Source organism: Orycteropus afer, unplaced genomic scaffold (genome assembly GCF_000298275.1).
Source record: "Orycteropus afer afer isolate SDZICR_OR568_19922 unplaced genomic scaffold, OryAfe1.0 scaffold00040, whole genome shotgun sequence".
Classification (NCBI taxonomy): Eukaryota; Metazoa; Chordata; class Mammalia; order Tubulidentata; family Orycteropodidae; genus Orycteropus; species Orycteropus afer.
Genome location: NW_006921627.1, coordinates 5,636,295 through 5,656,285, shown reverse-complemented (window position 1 = coordinate 5,656,285; position 19,991 = coordinate 5,636,295). Strand labels below are relative to the sequence as shown.

General features: G+C 43.5%; 1 protein-coding gene across 1 annotated transcript in view; it reads right to left on the bottom strand.

Annotated features, from left to right (window-relative positions):
• The window catches only part of SLC6A12 (solute carrier family 6 member 12), a 39,646-nt gene that overhangs the window by 11,480 nt on the left and 8,175 nt on the right, over positions 1–19,991 (bottom strand). The window contains exons 2-6 of the mRNA XM_007937051.2: positions 14,746–14,880; positions 6,324–6,464; positions 5,224–5,314; positions 3,944–4,076; positions 2,323–2,457 (exon numbers count right to left, since the gene is read on the bottom strand). Coding sequence (XP_007935242.2) covers positions 2,323–2,457; positions 3,944–4,076; positions 5,224–5,314; positions 6,324–6,464; positions 14,746–14,880 — 635 coding nt within the window. The remainder of the gene's footprint in view (positions 1–2,322; positions 2,458–3,943; positions 4,077–5,223; positions 5,315–6,323; positions 6,465–14,745; positions 14,881–19,991) is intronic.

Sequence of the window (19,991 nt, the reverse complement as noted above, 5' to 3'; positions counted from 1 at the left end):
ATTATAATTTATGTACAGTGAAATAACAAAACTCAAGTGACATGAGTCTTTTTTTTTTTTTTTTTTGCAGTGTTCCCTCCCCTCCCCTCCCATCCCACCCCTGGCAACCAACAAAGAAAGTTTCCCTCCATATATAAACCTTTCCTTGACCCTCCACAAAAACAAATTAATACTATATTTGTCCTTCTGTGATTGACTTATTTCACTCAGCATAATGTCCTCCAAGTTCATCCATATTGTGTGGTGTTTTGCAGACTCTACATTATTCTTTAGTGCTGCATAGCATTTCATTATGTGTATGTATCATAGTTTGGCCATCCACTCTTCCACTGATGGACACATAGGTTGTTTCCATCTTTTTGTTATTGTAAATAGTGCTGCAATGAACATGAGTGTGCACATATCTGTTTCTGTCCCGGCTCTCACCTCTCTAGGATATATACCTAGTAATGGGATTGGTGGGTCAAATGGTATCGCCAATTCCAGCTTTCTAAGGAATCACCATATTGCTTTCCACAGTGGTTGTATCACTTCACAGTCCCACCAGCAGTGTATGAGAGTCCCAATCTATCCACATTCCCACCAGCATTTGTTATTTTCTGTCTTGTTGAACTTTGCCACCAGTGCCGGGAACACCTTGGAAATCTTTATGACAGCAGATTGCCAAGTCTTTTCTCCCATGGGGTGGTTGGTGGGTGCAAACCACCGACCTTTTGATTAGTGCTTAACCATTGTGCCACCAGGGCTCCTTGTAAGCACTCAGAAAGCAACAAATACAGGCACCCAGAGATATCTGAAAACTATTTGCAGGACAAGCTAAGACAGTCACCACTACCAGTTATTCAACTAGCACAGTGTACCTCAGGCAGCTATGACCATGACCTGGGGGCAAAGAGGCACCATCATTAAAACATAGAGAGGAAAGCACAAAGACTTCAAAAGAAGAACAAAGAATTCGATCAGACAAGTCCTAGGAAAGGAAATACAACTGGTGAATAATTCTATGGGAAAATGTCCAATCTTACCAGGAGTCAAAGCAATAAAATTAAAATAACTAAATGATGTGAACTTTGGCCTATAAAATTATCAAAGATTAAAATAAATTATAATTGAATCTAGCAAGGGCCTTCCAGAAAGAAATTTACCCTTAAACACAGATGATGAAAGTCTACATTTCTGTAAAATTGGTATGTATTGAGAACATGAAACCATGCATATCCTTTGACTTAGTAGTTCCAGTTCTAACTACAATCAGCAAATAATCAGAGATGTAGCCAAAGACTTACATGCAAGGTGTTCACTGCAATTGTATTTAAAATAGTGGAAAGACACAGATCACCTAAATGTCCAGGAACAGGAGGAAGTTAAATGATGTCATCTCCACTATGGTATGAGCTCCACGAGGGCTGGGCACAAGGTCTGTCTTGTTCACTGCCCTATCTCTGACACTAAAACAGGACCAGTTTACCTGTTGCTGTTGAGTTGATTCCAACTCATGGTGATCCCATGTGTGTCAGAGTAGAACTGTGCTTCATAGGGTTTTCAATGGCTGACTTTGTGGAAGTAGATTGCCAGGACTTTCTTCCAAGGCACCTTTAGGTGGACTTGAACCACCAACTTTTGGTTAGCAGCCAAGCAGGTTAATAGTTTACATCACACAGGGACTTCCACTGGAACAGTTGTTGTTGTTGTTGTTATGTGCCATGGAGTTGGACCTGACTCAGAGCAACCCCTCCTTGGGTTTCTGAGGCAGTATCACTATGGAAGTAGATTGCCCAACCTTCCTTCTGAGGAGTGGCTGGTGGGTTTGAACCACCAGCCTTCTGGTTAGCAGTCAAATGTCTTAGGCACTAAGCTACCAGTACCTGGTACTTAATGGGTTCTCTGTGCATTTTTGCTGAATGAATGAATGATGGATAGAGGAAATAATGTGCAAGTGTAAACACAACATTTACAAATGAATTTAATACTGTAGAAAAGGCTTAGGATAATATTTAAGTGAAAAAAGGATACAAAACTCTGTTATGTCTCTCTATATGTAATTATCTCAACTATAGTAAAATGCACACACACCACCTAGAAAAGAAGTTGGAAGGAAAGATACTGAAATGATAACAGAGATTATATCTGAGTGGTGAGATTACAAGAGATTTTTAGTTCCTTTTTTGCAATTTTCTTCTATGTTATCTACTTTTTCTACAATGGAGATATCAACAGGTATTTCTTTTAAACCAACAGAAAGGCACTAAAAGACTTTCAAAAGTCCAGGTCTGGTTTTGGGGTGGGAGATATCTGGGGAAACGGTCCTCACATGGTACCTACCTGGGGGTCCTTGAGGCGAAACAAATCTGGCTTCAGATAATAGACAATGCCCTTGTAGGCTCCAGGAAGGGTGATGCCTCGGATCAGTAAGATAATCAACATCAGGTAGGGAAACGTGGCTGTGAAATAAACAACCTGGAGAGAAACCCAGCCAAAGTCACTCTTGGTGGGGATATAGCAGCCAGGAGCTGAAAGGGAGTCTCCAGTGGTCTTCCTGTCACCCCTTCTCTGGCAGCACAAGCCACTCCCAGCTCACAGTGTCTGATAGTTCAGAGAGTCCAAGAGCAGGTGAGCATGTGAAACTCTCCACACCTTCCTTTACACATTCCAGTGGGGCTCATGCTCCCAACAGAGCCAAGTGTGAGATACTCATCAGCTGGGGAGGGGGGAGGAGGAAGGAGGAGGGGGGCAAGTTTCCAGTCCATGACATTCAAAGACTATTTTTAAATCCAGAGGCTGGTCTCCTTTAATCTCTTACCCTGGCTGTTCTCCCCATACCCACGGTGAGGGTGGAACACCCCCTAGGGTGACCAGATTTGTACAATGATCTATGGAGAAATTTAGACTGTACTTTTCCAGGCTGAAGGTTAGCAGAGAGCAGTGGCCGGAACTCTGGCAAACATGGGTGTCCTGGCATCCTGGAGACACACAGAGGGTGTCCCACTCTGCCCTGACCAAGTTCAACTCCTTACCCAAGGTAGAGGCACAGTCTGTTATTATTATTATTACTGTTTGTATTGTGACTATATTTTGACAAGATCCCTAGGTGATTCTTATGTATGCATAAGGGGATTTATAAGGATGACCTGAGAATTTGTTAAAATGTAAATACTGTAAATATATCTGGGGTGGAAATGCAAATTGTCAAACCGGAATGAATTGGTTCGAAGCCCTGGTGTCACTATTACTATTATTAGCACAATTCAGGGAAAGGGGAGGCTACTGCAGAAACAGCCTGGAGGGATGGCTACCCAGACAAGTCAGGACCCTGCCCACTCCCAGCTTTCAAAAGCACGAAGCATCAGTCTCAAACTATCTGGGTTAGAAATAATGTTTAAATCTGAATTTTCTGTGTACAACAAACCAATTGTTGTCTATCCTTGGCGAGAATCCCTTCAATGACACAGAACTCACCACCTCAAAGACAGTTCTGTTTGGTAGTTTATACTAAAAATGGTCTGGATGTATTATTAAATACCAAAAGCAAGTCACATGAGTGCATGTATAACATACACACATAATGCATATAGACACAGATTCAGATATAAATAGACACACACAGATATCAAAGAAACTAGAAGGCAATACAGCAAAAAGCTAACAGGGATGAGCAGATTTGACCTGCCACCACTAGGATGGCTTGTACAGTAATCAGCTCTGACAAGTGGGAATGTGTGACTTTTATGTTTATCATTTGCTCTATTACTATGTATTACTTTGCAGAGTCATACTGCAAAGAAAGCACTTCCTTGTATTGAGCTAAACTCTACCTTCCTATGACTCCTCTATGTTCACCATATTCTCCCCTAAACTACTCTCACTTTCAGTTCTCCAGAGAGACCCCAGTGAGTGTCCTCATGGACTCTGGGGGCTACAGAGAGCTTACAAGGAGATACCTCACCTTGCCTGTGGACTTGACCCCCTTCCAGATGCAGAAGTAGCAGATGATCCAGGCAAGCAGGAGGCACAGAGCCAGCTCCCAGCGCAGGGCCCCCAGGTCATGGATGCCCGAGGTGATGCCCAGGACCCGTCTCCTGAGCGGTTGGAAAAAACGAATAACCAGTGAGAGGCTAAAGGGGACAACTTGCCTCTGTCACCAAGTCTCTTGATTCTTAGAGCTGACCCCCCAGATCTCATACTCCAGGGCTTTCCACACTCCCTTCCTTACCTCACCTCCCTTCGTGGCTATGCCAGGTTCCCACCTGTGGTCTGAATAACCCTGGCTGTTAGAGGACTAAACCTCGGTAATCCCATAGGTATCTTTGTTTTTCTAACTCATTCAAATGTCTCTGTTGCACAGAGAGATAGACAAAGAGATGGTGAGCGTGGTGGGAATACATGAATGAATGTATGAAGAGTGCATATTTACATGGGCATGCTGATGAGCAAGTATATGGGCATCAAATGGAGGGGCTGAATGTCTGTTAGTACGGGATGATGGAAACGTGTGTGTGTGCTTATAAGATTGTGTGACGTGTGTGAGGTTTGGGTACCTGTGAGGGTTTACATGTGTGAGTGTAGGCGGATATGTGTGGGTGAATGAGTATGGATATGAGGGTACAGTAGACATGTGCCAGTGAAGGTGAATGTGTATGAGTTTTAGTTAAGTATGAGGGTATAGGTAGACTTATGTGAGAATACAGGTGGATTTGTGTGGGTGGATATAAACGTGGGGAGCAGGGGATGTGTGAGAAGATTTATCAGTTTCTGTGGTGTAAATACTCCCATCTCAGCTGATTTCAAGCTACCAACATGATATGACTGAGCACAGAGTCAGGAAGAGATGTGCCTGATCAGCTCTCTTTCACCAACAAAGACTGTTTCCAACATACCACTGGACAGTTGTGGGTAAATGAGTGTGGAAGGGGGTGGACTTGACAGTGAAGATAGACACATGTGAGTATGAACATAAGTGGACATCAATGGATAAATGTGTCAGCCTAGGTGGACACATGCAGGTTTAAGGTCAGGATGAAAGTACAGGAGATGAGAGTAGATATATGTGAGTTTTCACTCATCTGTAAGTGATGTGTAAGGTAGGGTAGGGGCATGGGTGGTAGGTAAGTGCTGAAATGCTTGCACAAAGAGTATTAAACTTGCACTCCAAGTCCCAGGGCTCAGACATCCAAATTCCTTCCGCTTGGGCCACCCTAGTATTTGGCACCTGGGCCCAGCACCTACTCCCAGAATTCCATGACAGGTGAGGTGAAGTTTTCAGAGGACGACACTGTTGTGCTGGCTTCTGAGTGGTTCAGAAAGTCCATGCAGTGCTCTGTTGGGGATAAGGAGAAGCAAGGCATGCATCAGCTAGGAGCAAGGTCATCTTAGTGCCCCTCCAAACTTTTGTCCTTGCAGCCTGGTAGTTTCCACATCCTCTCTCCCCCACATGACTACTTACACCTTCACATCCACCCCCCCACACACACACACATGTGTCCACCTGTATTCTCACATAAGTCTACCTGTACCCTCACATGTACCTGTAGGGGCTTCCTTTGGGAGACCTATTTTCCAGAGTGATAGGAGTTGACTGCTACAGCAGTTTATGGAACCAGTTTGCCTCCCATGTGCATTGCACAGCTCTTGGTCACCTTGAACCTGGCTGCTCTTCTGACCACTCCGTAACCTCCGAAACAATTCAAACCTCAGATCCAATCTGCCCCCATGCAAATTGCCACACACTTGCCTAATTTCCCCATCCATCCCTGTCTGTCTATTCTACAGACTAAGCAACTGATGCTTTGTGCCTGCACTTCCCCTGCCTAGAATGCTATTCACATTTTGAGCGTCTTTTATTCTTTCAACCCCCATATAGCACCTTCTCTGAGTGGCCATCTCTCACAACCTGTCTAAATAATTTTTTCCTTCCATTGTTTTATAGTTACTGTACTCTTGTTTCTTTTACTCATCACAATTTATCATTGTTTTGCCTATTTCTACCACTAGACTGCAAGCTCCTTGAAGGCAGGGTCCATATTGCCCTTGCTCACCCTTGGATCTCCAACACAGTGCTTGGCACATAGTAGGTGCTCAGTAAACATGTGTTAAATGAATGAACAAGTGAGCAATGATAACCGCTTGCATTAGTGTAACTGTGGTTCTGCCGGGTTTCACAACCTCCTAGTGGCTGGTCGAAGATCCTACAGAAGGGTCAACCAGCAGAGCTGGTACCAGAGCCCACATGGCTTGGCTTCAGGGCCAGTCCTGTTATGTGCTTCTTCGTTGTTTGGTTGTTCCCAGCCAATATCAGCCGAGCCCCAAGGGGCTGAATCAATGGATACCTGTGTTCCAGGAATTGGCGCAGGTTGTCCAGGGCAGTTCAGAGGTGAAGGAGCTGAATAGGTAGAAAAGAGCCCAGGCAAGGATAATGATGTAGTAGACATTCAGGTAGGACTCAATGACCACAGATGCCAGACCAATGCCTTCCAAAGGATGAGGGGGTGGAGGGCAAGAAACAAGAGAATCCAAGAGATCAATGTTAGCAACAACAACAACAAAAGTCAATAGAAGTGTCTAGGAGGGTGTTGAGTCCTACACGATAAGAACCACCAGGGTGAGACACCATTCACAGCATATTTCTAAGTAAGAAGAACAGGTTACAGAATGCTAGTCTGTATATTATCCCATTTTCATAATATACATTTGACTGTATATATATATATTTTTTTTTTTTTTTTTTCATGAGAAAAACTCTGGGAGGATACTATTCAGCAGAAAGTTAACAGTGGTTCTCTAAGTGATGGGATTTCGATTGATTTTTAAAGTTATTATTTTCTTTTTGCCTATCTGTATTTTCTAGTTTTTCCATTACAATTATGCATTCCTTGTATAATAAAAAGGAACAGAAAGGATAAAGAAGTAAGCAGGGGTAAATTGTAGGAATCAGTAGAATAACAGCAAAAATCAAGAAGAAACCAACAAGGAGAGATATGGTTCCTGCCAGCAAGAAATATGGAGCCTGATTCAGCATCAAATGCCATCACTCCAGGGAACAAGGAGCAAGAGTGTCAACAGTGGTACAAAATTAACACTAGGAGCTCTGGTAACATAGTGGCTAAGGCATTTGACTGCTAACCAGAAGGCTGGAGGTTCAAACCTACCAGCCACTCCTTGGAAGGAAGGTTGGGTAATCTACTTTCATAGAGATACTGTCTCAGAAACCCAAGGAGGGGTTGCTATGAGTCGGGTTTGACTTCAACTCCACGGCAGTGAGTTTGGTTTTTTGGTTATTTTAACACTTATCATGAGGCCTCAGGGTTAGCTGTGCACAGGAACAAGAAGAGGAGTAAGGCTCCCCCTCCCACCTCTGCCAATGTTCCATAAAAGTGGAATTTTTTCTGCAGTTATTTTAAAAGTAGCATGTTGCTGGGTCGGTTGTTAGCCCTGTGGTGTCAAAGCAAGACTGTGAGGAGTTGAGGGCAAGGCTCCTCAGGTTAGAACCAGCCCAGCCGACCCTCCCCTCCTGCCCTGTTTATTCTGATTGAGTTCAGCAGCACAAAGGCCAAGTGTTTTCCTCTCTCTGTCCTGTGAAGTCGAAACTAATAACCATTTACTGAAGGACAGCTCCAGAACAACCAGTCAGCCCGAGGACTTGTTGAAAATCAATGCTGACTGTAAACAAAACAACCCATTGGCAGGGTGAGCCCACCCTGATCATCTTTTCTAATGGACTTGACAAATCCACACTACTCGACTGGAGAAAAGAAGAGTTTTCCTTGGTTCGGGTCTCTGCTCGGGGTCCTGGTCATCGTGGGATGAGAGCCTTCAAGAATCTGCCATGAGGGAGGGCAGGCTATAGTTGACGGGATGGCAGAGCAGCCTCTGGGTTACTCCTTGCAAGGGGGAAGTGGTTGGGGCTGGGATGGAGAGGAAGGTCCCCAAAGAGCAAGCCGGTGGCCAGGCCAGGCGGGATATTTAGGGTACACTCACAAACACAAGCAAACACAAAGGAGCACCCACTCTGCCAGCTGTCAGGAACTGGCTGTGTTCCTGACCAAAAAGGGTGGGGTAGGAAGCGAAAAGCAGGCGGTACAGAGGCAAGAAGTGGGGGGTGTCAGCCCTGTAAACACGCAGGACCTGTTAGGAGGTGGGGGTAGGGCCCAAGGTGAGCATTTCCGGTGATTATGGCTGAGGAATGAGGGAAGTCCCCCCAACCCTGAAACCTACTATCACCCCTACCACCTACCACTATACTCTGTTTTGGAGAGTAGAGAAGACTGTGGGTGTGGGTAAGTTGGGGAGGGAGGCTGTAGGTGCCCACAGGGATGTGTTGTGTTTGTTTTGTGTGTGGGTGGGGTGCCTGTGTAGGCTTACTGGGAGGGTGGAAGTGGGGTGGGGTAGTTAGGCAGGTGGAGAGCTGGTAGTAAGTAGTTTGGAACATCCCGCCAACATGGGTGCACATACTCTGAGGGAACCTCTTTCTGAAATCCCAGGCTTTTGAGGGCTCTGCAACTTGGAAAAGGTGAAAAGATGCAGCGATCCTCTTCCAACTCCCCAGCTTCTCCCTAGATGCCTATCAAATGCCCATTTGCTCACCCTGTTCATGGCACCCACATCAGGTAATGCATGTGGCTCAGAGGACAGTGTCTGCTCGTGTACCTGCCCACCGCTTGCTTGGACCTGAGGATTGGGCCCAGTTGGATGGGACATTAGGCTACTGCTGAGGTCCAGAGCAGAACACAGAGAAATTGCTTTGGCTGAGGCTGCAGCACTCCCAGAGGACCCAGAACTCTGACTATAAACATGGGTGGCTCATGCATCAGCCTGCCCAGTGCCTCACTACTGCCTCTGCAGGGGTCCCATGGATGCCCCAAGAGGTCAGCTGAGCTCCAGGGCTCCAAGCATCAACACTGGCCTCCTGTCCTCAGTCAGTGGTTATGTTCCCAACCCGTGCTGGAGCTAATGTTGCCCCTACCACGCCCACCTCTATTCAGCCCACACAGTTGGGCTCCCTGTCTGGGGGAACCTTGGAGGGCCTAGTCCTTGGGGCTTCTCAGGGACTGGCATGAGGAAAGAGCCCTTTCTCCATTTCAAATCTGCAAGGAACCTCTCTGGGGCAAGGAGACCCCTTAGGTTTCCCATTAACCCCTAGAAAACTGGTGCAACCAACAAAAGGGGTGGGTGGGGGAAGGATACCCCAAGCTGCTCTGATTATTGACAACAGACCCATAAAGAGAGAGGCAGGAGCCATCTGTAATATAGTCACAGGAGCATGGGCTTTAAGCTCAGATAGATCGGGTTCAAATCCTTAGGTAAATGACCTCATTTTCCTTATCTATGAAATGAAATTAATAGGATTATTGAAGCTTAGATCACATGGATGAATTACTCAACAAGCAAGGCAAGCACAGATTACTTGTGCTTAGTTACTAATCTGTAGTGAACAATTTCACATTTTTTTCAGCGCATCAGATTCTGCTTCTAGGTATGACTATCATCTGTCTCTCTCCCAACTCCACAGCACCTTCCTACAGAATCAAGGCTCCTTTCAAATTTAAATCCCTGCCAGGAACAAGGTAAGCACAGGCTTACTTGAGCTTACTTACTAATCTGCAGTGAACAGTTTCATCTTTTCTGCGGTGAAAAACATAAGAAACTTCACTACAGATTAGTAAGTAAGCACAAATAAGGCCATGGTTAAATGACTTATTGGGTGATCTGCCCCTGGTTAGATGAGAAAATACATGTAAAGTGCTTATCATAAGCCCTAAGACATAGTGTGGACTCCATAGATGTCAATCATCATCATCATCATCATTACTATTATAAACTTTGGAGACTCCTCTGGGATTACTGAGGTGTAATCAGTATGAATTACACCTCAACATGAAGAAAACAAAAGTCCTCACAACAGGACCAATAAGTAACATCATGATAAATGGAGAAAAGACTGAAGTTGTCAAAGATTTCATTTTACTTGGATACACAGTCAACACCCAGGGAAGCAACAGTTAAGAAATCAGATGTCAGAAGGAACATTCCTCAACATAATAAAGGGCATATATGCAAAATCAACAGCCAACATACTCTCAGTAGAGAGAGACTGAAACCATTCCCCTTGTAAACAGGAACCAGACAAAGATGCCCTCTATCATCACTTCTATTCAACATTATATTGGAAGTCCTAGCCAGAGCAATAAGGCAAGAAAGGAAAATCAAAGGCATCTAGATTGGTAAGGAAGAACTCAAACTATCCCTATTTGCTGATATGATCCTATACCTAGAAAACCCAAGAGACTTAGTAAAATATCTACTGGAACTAATTGAGAGATTTAGCATTATGGCAGAATACAAGATCAACATCCAAAAATCAGTTGGATTCCTCTACACCAGCAAAGAGATTGTTGAAAAGGAAATCGATATAAATTACAATAGCTACCAAAAAAATAAAATACTGGGGAATAAAGCTTACCAGGGACACAAAAGATCTGTATAAAGAAAACTACAAAAGACTACTTCAAGAAACCATAAGAGATCTACATAAATGGAAGAACATCCCATGCTCGTGGATAGGAAGATTGCAGTAAATTTCTTAGTGTGGCTTTTCTACCCATAAGTCTTTGTAAACTCCATGGTGAAATTTGCTGTGAGCAACTGAGGAGCTCCTGATTGTAAAAGTTATCCACCTGGGGTATTTCTGTTGGACATGGCACAGCAATGTTCTGGGAAGTTCACTCCCTCTCAGGTGCTTAGAATTCTAATGTTATGATTGGTTAGTTTCGCCACTCTGCCAGGTTCAAAAGAAGGTCTCCTAGAGGCAGAGGTCTCTCTCTGACTGCTGGCTGAGGAAGGACGCGCTCCTGAGAGACACGCGCTGCTGGGAAAAGAGATGCAAGAGACACGCATTGCTGAGAAAGACACCGAGGGACACGCACTGCTGGGAGAGAGACTGTGAGAAACTGTTGGCTGAGAGACAGCAGACTGGGAGAGAGACTGAGCGTTTTTCCTGAACTTGAATTTGTAGCCTGGTGCTTCCCTAATAAACCCCATAATCTGTGAGTTCTGTGTGGCCACAGCAGTGAATTATCGAACCCAGAAGAAAGGTGGTAAGTGCTATGGGAGGAACGGTTGGTGTCAGGGTTGGTGAAAGGGCTGGAGGGAGGCGGTATGTCTGGCCTCGCAGGAATAGGCCTTGGGCTACTGATGGTCATTCTGTCTTCCTCTTGTGGGGTTAGGAAGTCAGGAGATGTGGCCTCCTTGCCCCTTTAGCAATTGAACATTGTGAAAATGTCAGTTCTACACAAAGCAATCTATACATTCAATGAAATCCCAATCCAGATCCCATTAACTTTCTTTAAGGATATGGAAAAAACAGTCACTAACTTTATATGGCAAGACCTCAGATAAGCAAAGCACTATTGAAGAAGAAGAACAAAGTAGGAGGTCTCACACTCCTGGATCTCAGAACCTACCATCCAGCCACAGTAGTCAAAACTGCCTAGTATTTGTACAACAGACACATGGACCAATGAAATACAATTGAGAACCCAGAAATAGATCCGTCGACCTATGGTCAGCTGATGTTAGGGCTTATATCAAAGGGCCGAAATACAGTAAATGGAGAAGAAATTGCCTGTTTAACAAATGGTGCTGGCAAACCGGATATCCATTTGCAGAAAAATGAAACAAGATCTGTACCTCACACCATACACAAAAACTAACTCCAGATGGATCAAAGACTTAAATGTGAAACCTAAAACTATAAAGTTCCTCAAGGAAAAACTAGGGGCAAATTTAGGGGCCCTGATATATGGCATAAATAGACCACCCAGCATAATCCAAAATGAACAAACAGCAGAAGATAAACTAGGTGAATGGGACCTTCTCAAAATTAAATTTTTATATTCTTCCAAGACTTCTCCAAAAGAGTGAAAAGAAAACCTACAGATTGGCAATAAAATATTTGGCAACAACATATCTGACAAGGGACTTATCTCTAAAATTTATAGAAAACTTTAGCACCTCAACAAAAAGAGAAAATAATCCAATTAAAAAATGGGCAGAAGACATGAATAGACACTTCACCAAAGAGGATATTCAGGTGGCAACATGAAGAAATGTTCATGACCATCAGTCATTAGACAGATGCAAATCAAAACAACAATGAGATACCATCTTCTCGCAGCACTAGTAGCAAAATTCAACAATAACAAATGCTGGCTAGGATGTGAAGAGATTGGGACTCTCATGCATTGCTGGTGGGACTGTCAAATGATACAACCACTCTGGAAAGCAGTATGGCAATTCCTTAAAAAGTTGGAATTAGAAATACCATTTGACCCAGCCATTTCATTATTAGGTATGTGGCCTAAAGAAGTGAGAGCCAGAACAAGAACAGATATATGTACACCATGTTCATCACAGCCCTATTTACAATAGCAAAAAGATGGAAACAACTTAGGTGTCCATCAAAAGAAGAATGGTTAACCAAACTATGGTACACACACATGATGGAATACTGTGCAACCCTAAAGAATAATGTAGAATCTGCAAAACACCACATAACATGGATGAACTTGGAGGACATTATGCTGAGTGAAATAAGTCAATTACAGTATTGACAATAGTCCACTACTGTAAAAAGTCAAGGAGAGGTTTATATATGGAAGGAAATTTTCTTTGTTGGTTACCAGGGGTGGGAGGGGAGGGGAGGGAACAGTGCTAAATAGGTAGAGACAAGTATTGATTTGGGTGAAAGGAAGGGCAATGTACCAAATGAGAGTGATCAACACAATGGCATTAAGGAAGAGGAAGACACGGAAAGGTGCATTGCAGGTCAGACAACAAAGATGAACCCTTTTGCACATACAGTTCTACGTCGTCCGTGAAGGCAAACATTGATATATGGATGGATAGATGGGTGGACAGGCTGAACGATTAGGTATGTCTGTGCAGCGGGGAGCGTGCCCATGACCATGTATAGGGTTGGCAGACAATGTTTCTACAAGTGTGTTTTTATGTTCTGTAAGAATTTCCAGGTATATACTAGAGCTGACAAGGGACAAAGTTGTAGTTACTTCTTGGCCACAGCCAGCTACCCAGAGGGACCAAGTAGTTGAACCGGTGGGCTTGGGACCGTAGTCACAGCAGACATCAAGCTCAACTGGCATAACATACTACACAAAAACATTGTTCCACATCTTATTTTGGCAAGAAGCAACTGGGATCTCAAAGCTTGCAAGCAGCCATCTAGATGCAACGATGATCTCTCCTCATCTAGCGCAAAGAAGAATGAAGAAAACCAAAGAAAACAATTAGTCCAAGGGACTGGTATACCATACGATCCTCTGCTTATATGACTATGAGACCAGAAGAACTGCATGGTGCCTAGCTATCACTGTCAACCACTTGGAGGGAGATCTATGTAGGAGATCCTGGATAGAGTGGGAGAACAATGTGGAACAAAACCCAAAATCATTAAAAACAAAAAAAAAGAGAGACCAGTTTTGCTGGTCTGATAGAGCCTGATAGAACCCCTGAGGCAATAGCCTCTAGCTACCCCTCAGGTCAGGAACTGAACCCACTCCTGTGGCTTCCAGGACAGGACAGGCAGATGAGCTGAACATTTACCTGAGGTAGATATACTCTTTGGAGAGATCAATCATGGGAGAATGGAAGGGCTGTGTATGCACAGAGAGACAGCTCAGGCAGCAGAAGTGCTCGGGAGAGAAGGACACAGGGAAGAGGTAACTATGGGGAGGAAGTGGGAAGAGAGTTGTTGCATTGTGAGAAACTGCAGTCAATGTCACAAAACAAAGAATATGTAACTTACTGTATGGAAAATGAATTGGCTCTGTAAACTTTCACCCAAATCATAATAAAAATTTAAAAAAAAAAAAAAGAAATCAGACATCATATTGCATTGGGCAAGTCTGCTGCAAAAGATCTCTTTAAAGTGTTGAAGAGCAAAAATATCACTTTGAAGACTAAGGTGCACCTGACCCAAGCCATGGTATTTTTAATCCATATGCATGTGAAAGCTAGACAATGAACAAGGAAGACCAAAGAAGAGCTGATGCCTTTGAATTGTGGTTTGGCAAAGAATACTGAAAATACCATGGGCTGTCAGAAGAACGAACAAATCTATCCTGGAAGAAGTGTCTTGCTTACCTTGGTCACGTTGTCACAAGGAACTAGTACCTGGAGAAGGATATCATTCTTGGTAAAGTAGAAGGTCAGAGAAAAAGGGGAAGACCTTGAATGAGATGGATTGAACAGTGAGTGCAACAATGGGCACAAGCATAGCAAGGACTGTGAGGATGGCATGGGACCGGGCAGTGTTTTGTTCTGTTGTACATGGGGTCACTATGAGTTGGAAATGAGTCAATGGCACTTAACAACAACAACCTGGGACACTGTCATCACCTTCGAGTAGATTTTCCATGAGGCTGAGAAAGAGTAAGCTTCAGGACTCCTCACTCGAAGGCACTCCTTCCAAGGCTTGGCACCTAATTTTGTATTTGTAATTTTGTATTGTTTTTCTGAAAGAGTTTTATAAGCTTTGGGTCCCATACAACCTGGATCTGTCCTAATTGTACATCTTTATACCACCCCGCACACACCCTTGTACAGGATGAATGTGGATGAATGGATGAGGCCAAGGCTGTATAGGGAGGATGAGGGACAATGGAGGGATGTAGGTTAGGTGATAGTCCCATGGATGCAGGGAAGACCTAGGAAAGGAGGGAGAGGAAAAATACTCACCTTGGAAGAGGGGGCAGATCTTCCTCCAGGCTGTGACACTCCCTTGGCTGGTGTACTGGCCCAGTGCCACCTCCAAGAAGAACACTGGGATGCCGCAGGAGAAGAAGAAAATGAAATAGGGGATAAAGAAGGCTCCTGTGGAAGACAGAAGAGGCAGGGGCTGAGCCACACCCCATCTCTTCCTCCGACTCTCCCCTTTTGGCCCTGGGCCCCTCTCCCAGAGACCTGTCCTCCAGCGCCTGCCATCTTTAATCTCCTTCCTCACACCTCCCAAAGGCCTGTGTCAGCCTTCCTCCTATCTGCGAGCTGTCAGGGACATAAGACAGGTACAGGTGAAAAGTTTCCGGTTCTGAACCCTACTCAGGATGGGAAGGACCTTTGAAGGGAAATGAATGAAAATTCAGGTGAAAATCTTGATATGTGCACTATTTATTTCCTATGTGTGCTTTATAAATCTAGTTAATTTATTATTTTTGGAACAAAAACATGTGTTATGTATTATTTGATAGGCTTATTAAATTACTATGTTTGGTACATTTTAGAGAAAAACAAAACCTCCTTGGAAAAATTACTTTTCCTATAATAATTTTCAGAGAGAGTCCCTGGGTGGCTCAAATGGTCAGCACAGCTGCTAATGAAACGATGGACATTTGAGTCCACCCAGAGCACCATGGAAGAAAGACCTAATGGTCTACTTCCAAAAAATCAGCCACTGAAAACCCTGTGGAGCACGGTTCTACTCTGATACACCTAGAGTCACCATGAGTTAGAGTTGACTCAACAGCAACTGGTTTGTTGTTTTTTAACTTTCAGAGGGCTTTCTCCCTCTACCAGGCTCTGTTCCAAATTGGGGTACCAGGAAATAAGACCATTCCCTTTGTTCAAGGCAGATTCTTGGGAGCTGGGGTTTCAGATAGCCATGCAATTAGACATTGACCTCTGGGCCCCAACCGGAAAACAGAAGAAGAGACATTTAGTAAACTACATGAAAATGGAATTTGAAGACAACCCTAAGCCTGGATGCCCCCTTCAGGTGTCACTACAACATGGACCTCACCTCCGAAGTTTATTTATGGAGTGGATGGATTATTATTTATTATTCACTAATAATGTTTGCTTGGGTCAATGTCATGAGACAAAGTATATGTGAACTGCTGTATGGAAAGTGAATTTGCTCTGTAAATTTTCACCCAAACCACAATAAAAACAAAAATAAAAAAATAATGTTTGCTTAGTGTTTACTGGGCATCAGGCACTCTGTTAAATGCTTTCCAAAGTCAAAATCCTTACAAAATCTCCCATGGGGTAGGTACAATTATCATCCCCATTTTACATATAAAAACTGAGACTAGTTTAAAATGTGAAAACTGAAGTGCAGATGAGGAAACTGAGGCACAAACTCAGATGGTCTGAACCTGAGTCTGTGCACTTGATATAATTCCCCTCAAGTAATCCATAGTATTTTATACAGAACATAGAAGGTACAAAGGGAAAGAAAGGAAAAACACTGTATATCCTTCCAGATTTTTTATACACACACACACACACACACACACACGTTTCTTTTTTACAAAACCAAGACCCTACTATACATTATTTCATAACTGTTTTTTTTTTTTTTTCAATTTACATCATTTAACTCTTCCTATCAATTTGTTGTTGTTGTTGTTATGTGCTGTTGAGTCGGCCCCAACTCATAGCGACCCCTCCTTGGGTTTCCGAGGCAGTATCACTACAGAAGTAGGACTGCCCAACCTTCCTTCCGAGGAGTGGCTGGTGGGTTTGAACCGCCAGCCTTCTGGTTAGCAGTCAAGTGCTTTAGCCACTATGCTACTAGAGCTCCTATCAATAAATATATATTTATGTTATTTTAAGGAGCTCTGGTGGTGCGGTGGTTAGGGCATTTGGTTGCTAACCAAAAGGTCAGTGGTTTGAACCCACCAGCTACTCCACAGGAAAAAGATGAAGCAGTCTGCTTTCATAAAGATTTATAGACTTGGAAACCTTATGGTACAGTTCTACTTTGTCCTATACTGTCACTATGAGTCGGAATTGACTCGATGGCAGTGGGTTTGGTTTGGTTTTGGTTTATATCATTTTAATTCTGCATAGTATTCCACTATATGTATTTATCCTGATTTCTTTCATCCGTACCTTATCATTGGACTTTCAGTTGTTTTGTTAAAAAACATTGCCATGATGAAGATCATTGTCCACATCCTTGTACACTTGTCTAATTTGGTTCTTAGCATAAATTTCCAGGAGAGAAATTACTCTCCAAAGAGTATGTATATTTTTTAAGGTCATTGACATCCATTTCCAAATTGTCCTCCAAAACTCTTATACCAATTTGCACTCCCAATCACCAGTGAAAGATCTGTGGGTCTTCTGGGCCCTAGGGAGCCACAGCAAGTCAGTAACTTGACACTGAGTCCTGAAAGTCCTTTTTTTAAACTCTGACTTTGTCTTTATAGCCTGGGTAATACTAGAGCATTAATAAACACAACATTAGCAACACCACTGACCCAGGTTAAGTTGCTTGAATGGCTGCAGGGGCTAGGTTGAGAGTTGTGTCCAGGAGAAGGGGACAAGGCTGGGCTCCCCCAGAGGACACTTTACAGGAAATCTGTGGGAACACCTGGACCATAGAGATCCTTTCCACCAGCTGTGTGGAGCCCCTTCCCTTTGATGAAGGATGTGGCTTTGGTTCTGTCCTTGGACTGTGGACAGAAGATGGGTAACTCGGGAGGACTGGAGCTAGACCTAGGCTTTTGGGGAGGTTGGCTCTGGTCTAGTATAGGGGCATCCTCTGTCCTTAGCTTTCTCCCTGGATTTTTAGCATACTGATGTGCAAACACCCTCTCCTCAAAACAACTTATCAGAGCCCTGGCTTTGGGAGGTTACTCTGTCTCATAATTCCCTTGATGTCTATCCAGGCTATGGGCACAAGCAGCCTGGTGATGTCCCACAGAGAGCTTTGAAGACAGGCTGACTTGGGAGCTGTGGTTAGTTTAAAATCTCCCTCTCTCTGCTCTAAGTTATTCCTTAGTATCTCTGTCAAGTGTACCCTCCGAACCACTGATAATCTGGACAAGCAGCATTTCTTCCAATTTTATAAAATCCTTGTCTTGGTTCTCTGGTGCTGCTATAACAGAAATACCACAAGTTGATGGCTTTAACAAGCAGGAATTTATTCTCTTACAGTTCAGGAGGGTAGAAGGGTAGAAGTCTGAATTCAGAGTGCTAGCTCTAGGGGCTGGGTGAAGGCCCCTTGACCTTGGGCTTCAGCTCTGCTTCTTGTTCCAGGACCACTGGAGTTGGATGCATCTCCTAACTCAGGCAGCTGCTGGCTGCTGAGGCTGACAAACCAAAGATTGGCAGGTAAAATGGCACAATCCCAAAATCAGCAGGTAACATGGCAGGCTACTGGTTCAAGTTCAGGAACTGGAGATGAAGAGATGAAGACTTGGCCAAACACAGGATCCAAAATATGCCAAAAAGCTAGAGACCTCTCCCAAACCTTCTCTTTATATATCCTGGAAGCAGGTTACACCCAGAATGTAACTCCCCTTCAACTACTTAGCTACTTACAGCAGACTCCACCTTGGAGGTGATTACATTCTCATTATAGGAAATAACTACATCCAGCTGCCCAGCCACTCAAAACCACGGCCCAGCCAAGTTTAGGAGCTCTGGTAGCATAGTGCCTAAGACACTTGATTGCTAACCAGGAGGCTGGTGGTTCAAACCCACCAGCCACTCCTCGGAAGGAAGATAATCTACTTCCGTATTGATACTGCCTTGGCAACCCAAGGAGGGGTCGCTATGAGTCAGGTCTGATTCGATGGCACATAACAACAAACAACAACAGCCAAATTTAGACACAACCTTAACTACTACAATTCTCTTTTGGGATTAATTATTTCTTAAGAATGATCTAATTTAGTGGTTCTTTATTTTCTATAACCAAAAACCATACTATTATTTTTGTTTTCTTTTGTAAGATTTTTTTCTACAGAACTGTGTTGATTAACCAATAATTCATTTTTCTGCATTTATTAATAAAAAACACATTAAAGTGACAATCAAGGCTTATGGGCAGTATGAGTGGTACAATTCCATCCTAAAGCAAAATTAACATTTTAGTAGTCTGTGAAGTTGAATTTCCACATAGGCTCATTAATGTCATTGTTAGGTGCTGTCAAGTTGATTCTGACTCATAACGACTTTATGTAAAGCAGAATGAAATGCTTCCCAGACCTGTGCCATCCTCAAAATTGTTGCCATGTTTCAGCCCATTGTTGTAACCACTGTGTCGATCCATCTCATTGAGGGTCTTCCTCTTCTTCACTGAGCCTCTACTTAACCAAGCATGATACCCTTCTGCAGGGGCTGGTACCTCCTGATGTTGTTGTTGTTGTTATGTGCCGCCGAGTCGGCCCCGACTCATAGCAACCCCTCCTTGGGTTTCCAAGGCAGTATCACTACGGAAGTAGGATTGCCCAACCTTCCTTCCGAGGAGTGGCTGGTGGGTTTGAACTGCCAGCCTTCTGGTTAGCAGTCAAGTACTTTAGCCACTATGCTACCAGAGCTCCTGATAGCATGTCAGAAATATGGGAGACTAAGTAACACTGTCCTTACTTCTAAGGAGCATTCTGGCTGTACTTCTTCCAAGACAGATTTGTTCATTCTTCTGCCAGTCCATGGAATATCTAAAATTCTTTGCTAACACCATAATTCAAATGCATCATTTCTTCTTGGGTCTTCCTTATTTATTGTCCAGCTTTCATATGCATATGAGGTGATTGAAAACACCATGGCTTGGGGCAGGCTCACCTTGGTCCTCAAAGTGACATCTTTATTTTTAAATACTTTAAAAAGGGCTTTTGCAGCAGATTTTCCCAATGCAATACCTCATATGATTTTTTAATGCATTTTATTGAAATATAATTTACGTACAGTGAAATACACAAAACTAAAGTGACATGGGTCAATGCATTTTCATTTATTTATTTATTTTTTTGCAGTGTTCCCTCCTCTCCCCTCCTACCCCTGGTAACCAACAAAGAAAGTCTCCCTCCATATATAAACCTTTCCTTGACCCTCTACAGCAATGAACTAGTATTATATTGTCCTTCTGTGATTGACTTATTTCACTCAGCATAATGTCCTCCAAGTTCATCCATATGATGCAGTGTTTTGCAGACTCTGCATTATTCTTTAGTGCTGCATAGCGTTAATTATCA